Below are 17706 nucleotides of genomic sequence, written 5' to 3'. Positions count from 1 at the left end.
ACTGTACAGCACGGGAATAGGCCCTTTGGGGAACACTGTAAAGTGCAGGAACAGGGCCTTTGGTGGGGGGGAGGGGGGGGACTGTACCATGCAGGAACAGACTCCTTTGGGGAACACTGTACAGTGCAGGAACAGGGCCTTTCAGGGGGGAGGCTGTAAAGTGCAGAAACAGGCCCTTCGGGGGGGGGGACTGTACTGTGCGGGAACAGGGCCATTGTGGAATTACTGTACACTGCAGAAACCGGTCACTTTAGGGAACATAGTACAGTGCAGGAACATGGCCTTCGGGGGGGGGGGGGGAGGGTTACAGTGCAGGAACATGGCCTTCGGGGGGGGGGGGGGTTACAGTGCAGGAACATGGCCTTCGGGGGGGAGGGTTACAGTGCAGGAACATGGCCTTCGGGGGGGAGGGTTACAGTGCAGGAACAGGCCCTTTGGGGGAAGACCAGACAGCACAGTGAATGTCCTGCAGCCTTTGATGTTGTGGGGAAGTGTTGGAGTCTATTATTAAGGATGAGGTTTGTGGTACTCAGAGACTAATGATAAAATAAGTCAATGTCAGTGTGGTTTCTGTAAAGGAAATCTTGCCTGACAAATCTGTTAGAGTTCTTTGAGGAAGTAACAAGCAGGGTGGACAAAGGAGAGGTAGTGGATGTCATTTACTTGGATTTTCAGAAGGCATTTTTGATAAGGTGCTACACATGAGGCTGTTAACAGGATAAAATCCTATGATGTTACAGGAAATATACTGGCATGAGTAGAGGAATGGTTGACAGGCAGAAGGCAGACAATGGGAATAAAAGGGGCCTTTTCTGGTTGGCTGGCAGTGAATGGTGTCGTTCCTCAGGGGTCAGTATCGGGACCGCTACTTTTCCACATTGTTAATCAGTGATTTGTATAATGGAATTGATAGCTTTGTGGCAAGGTTTGTGGATGATATGAAGATAGGTAGAGGGGTAGGTACTGCTGAGGAAGCAATGTGATTGCGACAGGACTTAGACAAATGGGAAGAATGCCAAAAGGTGGCAGATGGAATACAGTGTTGGGAAATGTATGATTTGGTAAAACGTATAATTTTGGTAAAAGGAACAATAGTGCAGACTATTATCTAAATGAGGAGAAGGTTCAAACATCAGAGGTGCAAAGGGACTTAGGAGTTCTCATGCAAAAGTCCCAGAAGGTTAATTTATAGGTTGAGTCTGCGGTAAAGAAGGCAAATGCGATGTTGGCATTTATTTCAAGGAGAATAATATATAAAAACAAGGAGTCACTAGTCAGGCCACACTTGGAGTATTGTCAACAGTTTTGGGCCCCATATCTCATAAAGGATGAGTTGTCATTGGAGAGAGTTCAGAGGAGGTTCACAAGGATGATTGAGGGAGTGAAGGGGTTAACAAATGAGGAGTGTTTGGCAGCTTTGGGCCTGTACTCACTGGAAATTAGAAGAATGTGTGGGGATCTCATTGAACCCTACTAAATATTGAAGGACTAGATGGGGTGGATGTGGAGAGGGTGTTTCCTATGGTGGGGGTATTCAGAACTAGAGGGCACAACCTCAAAATTGAGGGGTGACCCTTTAGAACAGAAGGAGGAATTTTTTAGCTGGAGAGCAATAAATCTGTGGAATGCTCTGCCACAGACTGCAGTGGAGGCCTAGTCTATGGGTATATTTAAGGTGGAAGTTGATTGGTCAAGGCATCAAAGATGATGGCGAGAAGGCCGGTGTATGGGGTTGAGTGTGATCCAGGATCAGCCATGATGGAATGATGTAGCAGACTCAATGGGCAGAATGGCGTAATTCTGCTCCTATGTCTTATGGAATGAGTCCCATTCAAACTAGCCTCAGTTGTCTACATTAGTATATATATTTATTATTTTTTCTTTGTATTTGCAGTTTGTCTTTTGCACATTGGTTGTTTGTCCGTTCTGTTTCATTGACTCTATTGTATATACTGTCAATGCCCACAAGACAATGAATCTCAGGGTTGTATATGGTGACATATATGTACTTAGATAGTAAATGTACTATGAACTTTAACTGTTCCTGCTTTCACCACCTCATCTGGCAGCTCATTCCAACAGACAGTGTGAAGGAATTTTCCTCAAACCCCCCTTAACCCACCTCCCTCTCACCTTCAATTTAAGCACTCTTATTTTATACGCTCCTACTCTCAAAAACAGACTCTGGCCAGCCCTCATCTCCCAGGACTTTATAAACTACACTCATGTCACCTTTCAGCTCCTTCCCTCCTGGGAAATCTTCCCAGTCTGTCCAGTCTTCATATCTCAATGAATTCGGATGCTCTCAGCTACCTGTACTGGACACACGCCTCCTCTACTTGTTAACCTGAGTCTCAGTATACCTGACCAGTCAGATACCATGGCTCGCCCTTCACTCTGACAGGAACCCACTGTGCCCGCGCCCTTACCTTGTCCACACCTTCCCGGTTGAGCTCGGTGCTTTTGCGGAGCTGAAGTAGGTTCCAAACGTCGCTCACAGCCTTGCCGTCCTGCCGGCTGCGCTGCAGCAGCTCCAGGGCGCTGGGCAGCCGTGTCAGCTCCTCCACCTGCTGCTCCATTCGCAGCAGTTGCTGTTCCAGCCGGCGGTAGGGAGAGGGTGCAGGCGCGGGCTCGGTACCAATGCCGGGCTCGGGGCCAAGCAACTCAGGCTGCCGCTCTGTCAGCACCTGCTGGATGCCCAGGTGCTGCAACACGGCGTGCAATAATGAGTGCAGGGCCGTGAAATTGACTGCACCGGGCCCGGGGTGCCCGATGCTCAAATTGGCCAAATCGAACAGGCTGATAGTGGCCGCCATCCGATCGCTGCGCGCTGGCACCAGCCCGGAACCACGCACCCGCGCCGGCTTCACCCAGGTCCCGTCACCATGGCCACCCACCTTTGTTAACTGTAGCTCCGCCAATCAGCGTCGCGTATCCTCGTTTCGCTCTCGTCCATTGATCAGTCCAACTGTCGGTCAAAGCCCGTCGACCAATTAAACAGTGGCAGTCTGTTGCCGCGCAACAAAGGACGCGAAAATGTCAGGAACAGGAAGCGGCCTCTAGGGAAGTGCTAGTAGTGTGTGTGTGGGGGGGGGGGGGGGTGGTGGATGGGGGAAGAGGTGCTAGGAGCGGGGAATGGGATGGGAAGAGGTACTAGGAGCAGGGGGTGGATGGGAAGAGGTACTAGGAGCAGGGGGTGGATGGGAAGAGGTGCTAGGAGTGGGGGGTGGATGGGAAGAGGTGCTAGGAGCAGGGGGTGGGATTGGGAAGAGGTGCTAGGAGCAGTGGGTGGGATGGGGAAGAGGTGCTAGGTGCAGGGGGTGGATGGGAAGAGGTGCTGGGAGCGGGGAATGGGATGGGAGAGGTGCTAGGAGCAGGGGGTGGATGGGAAGAGGTGCTAGGAGCAGGGGGTGGGATTGGGAAGAGGTGCTAGGTGCAGTGGGTGGGATGGGGAAGAGGTGCTAGGTGCAGTGGGTGGGATGGGGAAGAGGTGCTAGGAGCAGGGAATGGGATGGGAGAGTTGCTAGGAGCAGGGGGTGGATGGGAAGAGGTGCTAGGAGCAGTGGGTGGGATGGGGAAGAGGTGCTGGGAGCGGGGAGGCGGAGAGGTGCCGGGGGGGAAGAAGAGTTGCGTGGGGGGGAGGTGCTAGGTGCGGTCAGAGGATCAAAAGCTTAGTTGGCAAGGCAGACGTCAAGGAAACATGAACCAAGTGGAGAGAGTCAGAAATTGAATTTAAAGCTTCAGATGCTGGCAGCTAAAGGTATTGTGTTCACAGAGGGTCACTGAAGTCTGTGGCTAATCTGCGGGGTCATAGGGATAGAGCAACAATTATTACTCTGTCTGTTTTTGACACAGACTCCTGATCATTCTTCTCATCCTCCCACTCTGACCACTGCAATCGTTTCCTGTCATCTGATCCCACCTACCACCAAAGTCGCAGCCTCAGCGATGAGCGGTTGAGATTCACAAGATGCTTTGAAATTTGGGGAATTAGCTGGTTGCTCGGAAACATGCCTGTCAGTAAGCATTACAAAGCCATACATGTTCCACCTTCATTTCGTGATGTGCAGATGGATTAACCACAACCCCGGTAGTAATAAGCACAGCTGTCATCCGCTCAGTTTTTTCTCAAACACTCCCAGCAGTGAGACCCTGACTTGGAGTAGGGGTTGGGGTGTTCAGTGTGAACAAAGGGACAGGCCATTATAGGTTCACATATGCAGTGGGGGCTGAGCTCTGGTGTACATCTGTGAGCAGTAGCATACACTGGTGTCTAGGTATGTAGTGGGGCATGGCCCCAGATAAACACACATGACCAGGCATGTCGTGGAGGAAGGGCTCAGAGATACACCCGTCACGTGTAGTGGGGAGCATATCTGTGTGTGGGTGGCAACCAGGTGATGCTAAATCATCAGGTCCACTGGGCACTTGGTCTGAGACTTGGTGAGCAGGCTCCACTATGTAATTACTGCTTCTGTGCTCAGGTGATGGGGACATTCTGTCCGCTTCTTAATCAGCCTCTGCCATCGACAACTTGGACTGCAGAGCCTGGCTCTGTCTGTTGTGTGACATCTCTACTCGTTAACACGTATCTGATCTAATGCTGTAATCTCGCTTGGATGAACCTTGTTTAGAATCGCCTACTTTTTCATTATTCCCACTCACTGAACCAGGGCTGATGGCTGGTCTGGCACAACAGCAGAGAGAGAGAGATGAGTCTTTCAAAGCCGGAGGAGGTGAAGTATGTTTCATGATCAACTCCACGTGGTACACAAACATAGTGATTCTGTCCCAGTCCTGTTCACCTGACATGGAATAACTTGTGATAAAGTGCCGTCTATCTTACCTGTTGCGGGTGATTTCAGTGATCATTTTGTTAGTGGTGTACATCGCACCATAGGCCAATGTCAAGCAGGTTCTAGACGAACTGTGCTATGTGATCAACAGGAATGAAACAGCACACCCTGTCATTTTGGGGGATTTTAACTAGCCACACTGAAAAAAAATCTCTAAATAATTATTACCAACAAATTGCTTGGAGTAGCTAAGGAAACAGCACACTAGGCCACTGTTACACTACCATCAAGAGCGGTTACCATGCTATCCCATGCCCACACTTTGGGAAGTCTGATTACCTGGCTGTATTTCTACTCCAAGTATAGGCAGAGACTGAAACTGCTGCACTAGTAGTGAGGATGAAGAAGATATGTACAAGGGTAGCACAGGAACGCTCACAGGACTACTTTGAATTGGTGGACTGGACTGTATTCAGGGATTCATCTTAGAGTTTGAATGAATATACCACAGTTGTCACTGCCATCATTAAAACCTGTGTGAATGAGTGTGTGCTAACGAAAACTTACTGTACATACCCAAATCAAAAGCTGCGGATGAACCAGGAGGTTCGTAGTCTGCTGAGGGCTAGATCTGTGGCATTCAAATCTGGTGACCCAGGTCTGTACAAGAAAACCAAGTATGACTTACAAGAGCTAATTCAAGAGCAATGGAACAATTCCCGGTGAGGTTGGAGACGACATCAGATGCACATAAACTCTAGCAGGATTCTTATAAAGCGAAACCCAACATCATGAATGGTGTTCCCATACAAGTTCAAAGTTTTTTATGCCCACTTTGAAAGGGAGAATAAAACTACAGCTATGAGGATCCCTGCAGCATCTGGTGACCCAGAGATCTCTGTCTCAGAGGCTGATGTCAGGCTGTCTTTCAGGAGGGTGAACCCTCACAAGTTGGTAGGCCCTGATGTAATACCTGATAAGGCTCTGAAAATCTGTGGCAACAAATGACGGAGACGTTCAGACATTTTCAATCTCTCATTGCTATATTCTGAAGTTCCCACGATTCCAAAGGGTAACAATGGTACCAGTGCCCAAGAATAATGTGACTTAATGACTATCATCCAGTAGCACTCACATCTACGGTGATGAAGGGTTTTGAGAGGTTGGTCATGGCTAGAATGAACTCCTGCCTCAACGAGGACCTGGACCTACTGCAATTTGCCTATTACCACAATAGGTCTACAATGGATGTGATCTCATTAGTTCTTCATGTGGCCTTGGATTACCTGAACAATACAAATTACTATGTCAGGATTCTGCTTATTGATTATAGCTCAGCATTTTTATACCATCATTCCTACAGTCCTGATCAAAAAGCTACAGAACCTCAGGGATGTGTGCTTGGGCAGAGTAGCTCTTGGGAGATGAAGAGCTTCAATCAGCCTAGCTGTAGAGCCTGGGAATGCAGCCATGAACGGGCTAATGAGTTAACCTAACTCTTCACAGGCAGCATCTATAGGGAGAAGCAATGTTGACATTTCGGGCCAAGACCCTTCGTCAGGACTCCGTCAGTCCTGACGAAGGGTCTCGGCCCGAAATGTCGACATTGCTTCTCCCTATAGATGCTGCCTGGCCTGCTGCGTTCCACCAGCATTTTGTGTGTGTTGCTTGAATTTCCAGCATCTGCAGATTTCCTCGTGTTAACCTAATTCTTCAATAGGTTTGACAGTTACCTTCCTGTTCACACCTCCCTCAGCACACCAATCAAGGTGCTGAGGCACCCAATGCTCCCTCAGCACCAATGCCTCCCGCCTACCCCCTTATTCTTCATGCGGATGAACTACACAGGCTATAACTGGTAGGACAGTTGAGGAACAGTGGAATACTTTCAAAGAGATTTTTCACAGTGCTCAACAAAAGTATATTCCAGTCAAAAGTAAGGACATTGAGTGTGGGGAGAGCCAGCCTTGGATAACTAAGGAAATAAAAGATAATATCAAATTAAAAGCTCATGTATACAAAGTCACAAAGAGTAGTGGGAGACTGGAGGTTTAGGAAAACTTTAAAAAGCAACAAAGAACAACGAAACAAGAAATAAGAAAAGGGAAGATAGAGTATGAAAGTAAATTAGCACAAAATATAGAAACAGATGGCAAAAGCTTTTATAAATATATAAAGCAGAAGAGGGTGGCTAAAGTCAACGTAGGTCCCTTGGAAGACGAAAAGGGGAAATTGATATTGGGTTATAAGGAAATGGCTGAAGCATTGAATAACTATTTTGTGTCGGTCTTCACAGTGGAGGACCCGTCTAATATGCCAAAGAAGGGTGAAATGGGAGGTGAGGACCTCGATAAAATCACTGTCACTAAAGAGATAGTGATGAGCAAACTAGAGGGCCTAAAGGTAGATAAGTCCTGATGGGATGCATCCCAGGGTGCTGAGGGAATTGGCGGAGGTTATAGTAGACATGTTGGTAATCATTTACCAAAATTCTTTAAACTCTGGGCAGATCCCAGCGGACTGGAAGACAGCAAATGTCATGCCACTTTTTAAAAAAGGATGTAGGTAAAAGATGGGCAACTAAAGGCCAGTTAACTTAACATCTGTAGTTGGGAAAACGCTTGAAGTTGTCATTAAGGAAGAAATAGCGAAACATTTAGAAAGGAGTGGTTCCATTAGACAGACACAGCATGGATTCAAAAAGAGCAGGTCCTGTTTGACAAACTTACTGGAGTTCTTTGAGGACTTAATGAGTGCAGTGGATAGAGGGGAACAGATGGATGTTGTATACTTGGATTTCCAGAAGGCATTCGATAAGGTGCCGCACAAGAGACTTATAAATAAGATACAGATGCATGGAGTCGAAGGAAGTGTATTGGCACGGATAGTGAATTGGTTAACCAATAGAAGGCAGAGAGTTGGTAGAAATGGGTGTTTCTCCGGTTGGCAGTCAGTAGTGAGTGGGGTGCTGCAGGGATCAATGCTGGGCCCTCAGCTGTTTACCATTTACATTGATGATTTGGAAGAGGGGACTGAGTGTAGTGTAGCAAAATTTACTGATCACACTGAACTGAGTGGAAAAGCAAATTTGTACAGAGGATGTGGAGAGTCTGCAGAGGGATATAGATAGGTTAAGTGAGTGGACCAAGGTCTGGCAGATGGAATATAATGCCAGTAAATGCGAGGTCATCCACTTTGGAAGGAATAATAGAAGAGCAGATTATTATTTAAATAGTGAAAGATTGCAGCATGCTGCTATGCAGAGGGACTTGGGAGTGCTTGTGCATGAATCATAAAAAGTTGGCTTGCAGGTGCAACAGGTTATTAAGAAAGCAAATGGAATGTTGGCCTTCATTGCTAGAGGGATTGAATTCAAGAGTAGGGAGGTCATGCTGCAACTATACAGGGTACTGGTGAGACTCTACCTGGAGTACTGTGTGCAGTTCTGGTCTCCATACTTGAGGAAGGATATACTGGCTTTGGAGGCGGTGCAGAGGAAGTTCAACAGGTTGATTCCAGGGATGAAGGACTTAACCTATGAGGAGAGATTGAGTCACCTGGGACTATACTCTCTGGAATTCAGAAGAATGAGAGGGGATCTTACAGAAACATACAAAATTTTGAAAGGGATAGATAAGATAGAAGTAGTAAAGTTGATTCCATTTGTAGATGAAACTAGAACTAAGGGACATTGCCTCAAGAAAATTTAGGATGGAGATGAGGAGAAACTGTTTTTCCTAGAGTGGTGAATCTGTGGAATTCTTTGCACAGGGAAGCAGTTAAGGCTTCTTCACTAAATATATTTAAGAAACATTTAGATAGATTTATATATAATAGGGGAATTAAGGGTTAAGGGGAAAAGGCAGGTAGATGGAGCTGAGTTTATGGACAGATCAGCCATGATCTTATTGAATGGGGGGTTAGGATCGATGGGCTGGATGGCCTTCTCCTGCTCCTAATTCTTATGTTCTTACAACTGTACACATCCCCTCCTTGAATGGCACCTACCACCCTCACCTCCACAGAGCAAATGCTATCATCCTGATCTTCACCTTCTCCGGCCTCCACCTTCCACCAACTCCGCCGTCATCATGGACTCACTTTCACTACTGAGCAAATGAAAAGGGTTCTGGGGAAACTCAGATGTGGCAAAGCATTGGGAACCAGATGGTGTGAACCCCAAGATCCTGAAGGAGTGTGCTGAACAGCTGTGTGGAATTCTCCTGCACATTTTCTATGAGTCTCAGCCTGGAAGGGGTCCCAACTGTATGGACCCAGTGCACAAGGGCCAACCAAAAGTCTTGTATGACTACCATCCAATGGCACTGATTAACACATCATGAAGGCCCTAGAGAGGCTGGTTCTGGCTCACCTCCAACTCCTGGTCAGATCAACCCTCAATCTGCTGCAGTTTGCCTACCGGGGCACATTGGAGTTGACAATCCATCATCTATCTACTGAACAGAACCTACTCCCATTTGGATAAGCAGGGCAGCACTGTGAGGATAGTGTTTTTTGATTTCTCAAGTGCCTTCAATACACTCCTCATTGCTGGGGAAAAACTCCCTTCAATGCAGCTTGGCACTTCCATTGTATCCTGGATAATGAACTACCTGGCTGGCAGACCACAGTTTGTGTGGCTTCGGAGCTGTGTGTCAGACATGGCTATAAGCAGCACTGGGACCCACAGGGGACTGTATTGGCTCCCTTCCTGTTCACCCTGCACACCATGGGCTTTAGATACAACACTGAGTCATGTCATCTGCAGAAATGCTCTAATGATTCAGCAATAGTTGGGTGTGTAAAGGGAGGATGGGAGGATGAATACAGGGCCCCGGTGGAGGACTTTGTCAAATGGTGCAAGCTGAATCATCTGCAGCTCAACATCAGTAAGACAAAGGAAATGGTGATGGACTTTAGGAAGACTAAGCCTGCACTGCTCCCTGTTACTATTGATGATGAGTAAATGGATATGGAGAGGATCTACAAGTACCTGGGTGACAGACTTGAATGGAGTACCAACACGGAGGCTGTGTACATGAACGGCCAGAGTCACCTTTACTTCCTGAGGTCCTTTGGAGTATACAGACCTCTCCTTCACTTATTCTACTAGTCTGTTGTTGCCAGTACAATCTTCTATGTGGTGGTGTGCTGGGCCAATGGCATCAGCACAAGCGATGCCAACAGGCTCAATAAACTGAAAGTCTGGCTCTGTTATAGGAGTCAAACTGGACACACTGGAGGCTGTGGTAGAACAAAGGACCTGAAGGAAAGTCCTGGCAATTCTGGACAATGTTTCTCATCCTCTGCATACCACCTTGGCTGAACAGTGGAGCACTTTTAGTAATAGACTAAGACAACTGCACTGTTCCAAAGAGTGCTATATGTCACGCTTACCCTCAGCCATTACGCTCCATAATGAGTCCATAAGACCACAAGAAATAGGAGCAGAATTAGGCCATTCAGCCCATCAAGTCTTCTCTGCTATTCCAGCATGACTAATCGCAGAATCCACTCAACCCCATACACCTGCCTTCTCGCCATATCTTTTGATACCCTGGCCATTCAGGAAACTATCAGCTTCCACCTTAAATATACCCACAGACTTGGCTTCCACCACAGAATGTGGCAGTGCATTCTGTAGATTCACTACTCTGGCTAAAAACATTCCTCCTCACCTCTGTTCTAATAGGGCACCCCTCTGTTTAAAGGCTGTGCCCTCTAGTTCTGGATACACCCACCATAGGAAACATCCTCTCCACCTCCACCCCATCTAGTCTTTTCAACATTTGATACATTTCAAAGAGACTCCCCCCCCAGCATTCTTCTAAATTCCAGTGAGTACAGGCCCAAAGCAGCCAAATGCTCCTCGTATGTTAACCCCTTCATTCCCAGAATCATCGTCGTGACCCTCCTCCGGACTCTCTTCAATGACAATACATCCTTTCTGAGATAATACTCCCAAGTGTGACCTGACTGGTGTCTTATAAAGTCTCAGCATTATCTCCTTGCTTTTATATTCTATTCTCCTTGAAATAAATGCCAACATTGCATTTGCCTTCTTTACCACAGACTCAATCTATAAATTAACCTTTTGGGACTTTTGCACAAGGACACCCAAGTGTCTCTGCACCTCTGATGTTTGAACCTTCTCCTCATTTAGATAATAGTCTGCACTATTGTTCATTTTACCAAAATACATTATCATACATTTCCCAACACTGTAACCCATCTGCCATTTTTTTGCCCATTCTTCCAATTTGTCTAGGTCCTGCTGCAATCGCATTGCTTCCTCAGCACTACCTACCCCTCCACCTATCCTTCTATCATCCACAAACTTTGCCACAAAGCCATCAACACTGTTGCCCAAATCATTGACAAAGTGAAAAATAGACATCTCAATGCTAACCTCTGAAGAATACCACTTGTCACAGGCAGCTAATCAACCAGAAAATGTCCCTTTATTCCCACTCATTGCCTCCTGCCTGTCAGCCATTCCTCTATCCAAGCCAGTATCTTTCATGTAACACCATAGGATTTTATCTTGTTGAGGAGACTCATGTGGCACCTTATCAAGCGCCTTCTGAAAATCCAAGTAAATGACACCCACTGCCTCTCCTTTGTCCACCCTGCTTGTTACTTCCTTGAAGAATTCTAACAGATTTGTCACTAGATTTCCCTTTGCAGAATCCATGCTGACTTTGACTTATTTTATCATTAGTCTTCAAGCCCCAAAAATTCATCCTTAATAATAGACTCCGACACTTTCTCAACCACTGAGGTTAGTCTAAATGGCCTATATTTCCTTTATTTTGCTTTCCTCCTCTCTTAAAGAGTGGAGTGACCTTTGCAATCTTCCAGTCCACTGGGACCATGCCAGAATCAAGTGATTCTTGAAAGGTTCACCATCTTAAGACCTTTGAGTCAGCCTTTAGCCAGGGAAGTGTTGACCCTTCCAGTTAGACTGTTTGAGGTAACTTACTTTCTCTTTCTTAATTCTCTTCTAATATTCGTATATTTGTATATCTCTGCACGTAATGCTACTGTGACTGTAATTTCCTTTGAGATCAATATACTATCTATCCTAGCCCACTGCTCTACTCTCTCTATACCCATAATTGTGTGGCTAAGCATAGCTCAAATGCCATCTATAAATTTGTTGATAATACAACCATGAGATGGTGATGAGAGGGCATACAGGAGTGAGATAAATCAGTTGGTTGAGAGGTGTCACAGTAACCGACGTTGAGTGCAAGGTTGTTAAGTTGATTATGGACTTTAGAAAGGGTAGGGCGAGGAAACATGGAACCAATCCTCACAGAGGAATCAGAAGTGGAGAGGATGAGTAATTTCAAGTTCCTGGGCATCAATATCCCTGAACACCTAACCTGGTCCCAACATATCGATGCAGCTATAAAGAAGGTAAGACAGCTGCTATATTTCATTAGGAGTTTGAGGAAATTTGGTTTATCACCAAAAACACAAGGAAACTTCTACAGATGTACTATGGAGAGCATTCGGACAGTTTGCATCACTGTCTGGTATGAAGGGAGGGGCTACTGCAGAGGATCGAAGTAACCTACAGAGTGTTTGAAAATCAGTCAGCTCCATAATAGGCACTACCTTCTGAAGTATCCAAGACATCTTCAAGGAATGGTGCCTCAAATAGGTGGCACCCATCATTAAGGACCCCCATGACCCAGGATATGCCCTCTTCTTCGAGACTTTCCTCAGAGAAAGTAAAAGAATGAAAAGCTCAAGCATTTTCCTTCTCTTCTTTATTATCTGCTCAGCTAGGTTGAGATGACAGGCAGGATGGTGCAAAGCTCCTCTTGTGGGATGTGGGAAAGCAGGTAGACCTCCAATGTCCCTGATCACTACAGCTGAGAGAAACGCATCCAGCTGCAGTGTACAACAATCCACATTAAGGAGTTGGAGCTAGAACTAGAACTCTGTACCATTCAGGAGGCTGAAGAGGTGATAGATAGGAGATATAGAGAGGTAGTTACACCCAGGATCCAGGACACAGGGAACTGGGTGACAGGTAGGAAGGAGAAAAGGGTTAAGCAGCCAGTGCAGAGTACCCCTGTAGTCATCCCCCTCAACAACATGTATATCACTTTGGATACTGGAGGGGGAGGGAAATGACCTAACAGGAAAGTGGTCAAGTCTCTGGCACTGTCTGCCTCTGTGACTCAAAAGGGAAGGAGATTGAAGAGGCATGTTGTGGTGATACGGGATTCATTAGTCAGGGGAATGGACGGGAGGTTCTGTGGGCGAGAATGAGATTCCCACATTGTAAGTTGCCTCCCGGGTGCCAAGGTACTGAATATCTCGGATTGAGTCCTCAGCATTAAGTGGGAGGGGGAACAGCCCAGAAGTCATGGTCCATGAGTGACAAGGTTCTGCATAGGGAGTTGAGGGAGTTAAAAGGGCAGGACCTCTAGGGTTGATCTCAGGATTGCTACCCGTGCCATGTGCTAGGAGGGAACTAGGAAGATTATTCAGTTTAATACTTGGCTAAGGAGTTGGTGTAGGAGGGAGGGCATAAAATTTTTTGGATCATTGGGCTCTCTTCCAGGGAAGGAGGGACCTGTTCAGAAGGGGCAGTTTGCACTTGAATTGAAGGGGAACTAATATCCTAGCGAGAATGTTTGTTAATGCTGCACGGTGGGGTTTAAACTATAGTTGATGGGAACCCGAGTGCCAGAACAGATAGTGAAGAGGTTGTGGAGGCAGATGTTGTTAAGACCTCAGATAAAATAAGGAATCAAAAGGTTGAGCATGGTGGGACAAAATCGAAAAGGGTAAATACAGAACTGAGGGTTTTGTTATCTGAATGCGCGCAGTTCACAGAATAAGGTAGATTAACTTGCAGCACTTTTGCAGATTAGCAGGTGTGGTGTTGTAGGCATCACTGAATCATGGCTGAAAGAAGATTATAGCTAGGAGCTTAATGTCCAAGGATACACATTGTATCGAAAGGATAGACAGGAAAGGGAGTCACCAGGAGACGCTCATGGAGTGAGTACTGTTTCAGATTCGCTCCATAACCTTTACTTTTTTTAACCTATGATCACCCTTATTTAACTTACTTTTACTTACACCAAAAGATTCTAACTACTTTTTTGGACTTATCTTTAAGAGTGTACTGTGAATTTTGAAGAAATAGTACAGAAATAGCTTTGAGATCTAAAGGGCGAGACCCTGGGAAAGATCCTAATGGTAATGGAAAGGAAAAAAAAAGACCAATACTAAGCGTACTGAATTGACTTATAATATGCTATTGGAGCTCTTAAATGAAAAATTTGAAGAACAACGACAAAATTTCTAACAAGATCTATAGGCTTTCCAGGATTCTATAGATAAGACTGATTTAGTAGTTAAACAGCAGCAAACTCTAATTGCAACTTTGCAAGAGGACGCTCGGAAGCGAGACTTGATAATCGAAAAACTGGAGCAGAAATTATCTTTGACAATTAAACGGGTGGAAACGCTTAAAGCCAAGAGTGCCGACTTTGAAAATTGGTCCAGAAGACAGAACTTATGCATACTTGGTCTCCCAGAAGGTATCGAACAAGGGGACCCCTCGAAGTATTTTGCTCAACTTTTAAAGGATGAGTTCCCTTCTGTATTCCCAGACAGTCCTCCATTACTTGATCGTGCCCACAGAATTATGCACCGATCATCAAGTTCTTCATCTAAACCATCTGTTGTAATTGTTCGATTTCATTTTGTGCATGTCAAAGAGCAACTTATTCGTGTGGCTCAGCATTTAGGGATGGTTAAATTTAAAGATTTCCAATTCCGATTAGTGGAGGATTTTAGCCCAGAAGTAATGAAGGCAAGGCTCCTTTTTAAACCTCTGATGTCTAAATGTTATGAGCAAAATCTAAAACCAGCGTTTTTATACCCTGCAAAACTTAGAATCTCGCCTCCGAATGCACCACGGCGTGTTTTTCTCTCCACATCTGAAGCTCAAAGCTTTCTGGATGAGAATTATCCTACTGCTTTGGACTCTCGTTTCTAATAAATGAGTGATTTTGATCGTTACAAGATAGTTTTTGTTTCCAAAACCAGATTTTGTTTCTGGCTATTGGTGTAGGTTTATTCTACATTTTATATTCTAATTAAAGTTTTTTTCGACGTACTAACCTTTTTAATTTACTTACTTTAACCATTGTACTTTATTTTTGGTCATTATTATTAATCCTTTGAAGGTGAAATTTTTTTTAACGGTTTGATATATATCCTTTTCATTTTTTGTGTGACTAAGATGGCGGTTTCTTCTCTAAAATATTTCTTGCTTTTTTTTTGATTTTGCCACTTTTTTTTCTCGTCTTCTTCCTATAATGCATTTCTTATCACATTTTAACTTTTTTGTTTGGGTTTTAACCTGATGTATAAGTTACTAGTGTTTATATCCTTTTTGTTTTTTTTACTAGCAATTATATTAAGAAGTTTGTTTTAGTATAGTGTCAATTACTTTCTTGGAGTTTGGGTGTATCTTTTTTTCCCTCTGTTATATATTTGAAGTTGCCTTCTGGTGATACGGGAGTAGATTTAGTATCATTCCTTTTTTTTCCTGGCCTCCTCCACGCTCAGGAAGGGCTTTCTTTTCATGGGTGGGGGGTGGGGAGATTCCTTTCTAACTCTATTGCTCTTTTTACTAGTTTTTTTTTGTTGTTTTTTTTCATTTGGGCTGATTTAAACTACTAAAATGTCTGCGGTGTCGTCACTTCCAGGTCCGCCCCTTATTTTTGTTCCTCTTCTGGGTGCATGAGCTCATAATTTGGTTAACTCTTTATATATCAAAGGGTTGATTTTAGAAATATGGCTCAGACCATTAATTTTGTCTCTTGGAATACTAATGGCTTAAACCATCTGATTAAATGGAAAAAGATTTTCAAAGTATTCCAAAGACTGAATGCATATATTATTTTTGTACAAGAAACTCATGTGAAGAAAGAGGGCAATCAACGTTTTTTTAGGTTTTGGTAGGGTCAACAGTACCATTCGAATTCGAATGCCAAAGTAAAAGGAGTTTCAATTTTTATTGACTCCTCTATTACATTTGTCCAACATGATATTATTTCGGATCCGAATGGCAGATTTTTGTTAATTACTGGGTTACTTTTTAACAAAAAGGTTGCTATGGTTAATGTTTATGCTCCAAATGTGGATTATCCCGATTTTTTTAAGTCCTTATTTACTTCTCTACCTAATCTAAATGAATATATGTCAATAATGGGTGGTGACTTTAATTGTTGTTTAAATCCTTTGCTGGACAGATCTATAACCACTCAGACTTTACCTAATAAGTTGGCCACTTAGATTAATTCTTTTTTGACTGATAATGGAATTTTCGATATTTGAAGGTTTCGGCATTCTAAGGACAAAGAGTTTTCATTTTTCTCACGTTTATCATTCTTACTCAAGAATTGACTATTTTTTTCATTGACTCTCATTTTATTCCATCTGTAACTGGTTGTAATTATGACATTATAGCCATCTCTGATCATGCTCCATTGAAACTTTCTAATACATTAATGGATACAGCTTCTAGTATTAGGCAATGGCGATTTGATTTTACCTTACTGCAAGATCTGGATTTCATTAAATTTATGAAGGAACAGATCGATTTCTTCTTTTCAACTAATTCCATGGATGACATTTCTTTCGGAACACTTTGGGACACTTTTAAAGCATATATACGTGGACAGATCATCTCCTATTCCGTTGGTTTGAGAAAACGTATTAAGAAGGAAACTCTTTTATTGGTTGATAAATTTAAAGAAATTGACAAGAAATATTCGACTGCTCCTAGTAAGGAGCTTTACAAACAAAGGGTTGAACCAAATGGAACAGTTTATTACTTACATCTTTGATTGAAAATCAATTAATGAAAACCAGATCTGATTTTTATATACATAGTGATAAATTGGGTAAACTGTTAGCGAATCAATTGAAGAATGCTTTGGTTAAACGTCAAATTATTAAGATTCATCAACAGAATGGTGAATTGACGGTTAACCATGATGAGATAAACAAATTTTTTCAAGATTTTTATACCTCCCTGTATCATTCTGAATTCCCTCATGATCATAATACCATGCATGATTTTCTTGGGAAATTGAATTTTCCAAAATTATCATCAGATGATCTTTCAATATTAGAAACTCCTATTACAGATGCAGAAATTAAAGGGGTTATTTCCTCTATGAATTCTGGGAAAGCACCAGGTCCAGATGGGTATACAGTGGAATTTTTTAAGTGTTTTTCCTCTACTCTTTCTCCTTGGTTATGCAGGGTTTTTGAAGAAGCAACTAGATTGGGTAAACTGCCACAATCTTCTTATAGAGCATCCATTTCTTTAATATTGAAAAAAGATAAAGACCCTACTGACTGTGCATCCTATAGATCAATATCCTTATTGAATGTAGATTCCAAGATCTTTTCCAAGTTACTGGCGTCCAGGCTGGAGAAGGTATTACCTCAAATTATCTCCGAAGATCAAACTGGTTTTATTAAAAATCGCTATTCTTTTTTCAATATTAGATTATTGAATATTGTTTATACTCCTTCACGTAGTTCCTCAGAATGTGTCATTTCATTAGATGCGGAGAAAGCATTTGATAGAGTTGAATGGCCATACTTATTTACTGTGCTTGAGAAGTTTAATTTTAGTCCGACATTCATATCCTGGATTAAACTGATATATCATACTCCAGTAGCCTCGGTCTTTACTAACAATCAAAGATCTCCCTTTTTTCGTTTATTTCGGGGTACCAGGCAAGGCTGTCCTCTTAGTCCATTATTATTTGATATTGCTTTAGAACCTTTGGCAATTGCTATTGGAGAATCACCAAACATTTTTTGGCATTACTCGTGGGATGGATATACATAAGTT

General features: G+C 43.7%; 1 protein-coding gene across 3 annotated transcripts in view; it reads right to left on the bottom strand.

Moving 5' to 3' along the window:
• LOC132379858 (uncharacterized) overlaps positions 1 to 2955 on the bottom strand; it is a 74159-nt gene extending 71204 nt beyond the window's left edge. For 2 of the 3 annotated variants that reach the window (XM_059948122.1, XM_059948121.1), the window contains exon 1: positions 2430 to 2859. In XM_059948122.1, the coding sequence (XP_059804105.1) occupies positions 2430 to 2816 (387 nt within the window). In that variant the 5' untranslated portion in view covers positions 2817 to 2859. Of the gene's footprint in view, positions 1 to 2429; positions 2860 to 2897 lie in introns of those variants that run through there. The other variant, XM_059948123.1, reaches the window with a different exon arrangement.
• Positions 2956 to 17706: the final 14751 nt, after the last annotated feature.

This window comes from Hypanus sabinus, chromosome 23 (genome assembly GCF_030144855.1).
Source record: "Hypanus sabinus isolate sHypSab1 chromosome 23, sHypSab1.hap1, whole genome shotgun sequence".
NCBI lineage: Eukaryota > Metazoa > Chordata > Chondrichthyes > Myliobatiformes > Dasyatidae > Hypanus > Hypanus sabinus.
This window is presented reverse-complemented; position numbering and strand designations above follow the sequence as displayed.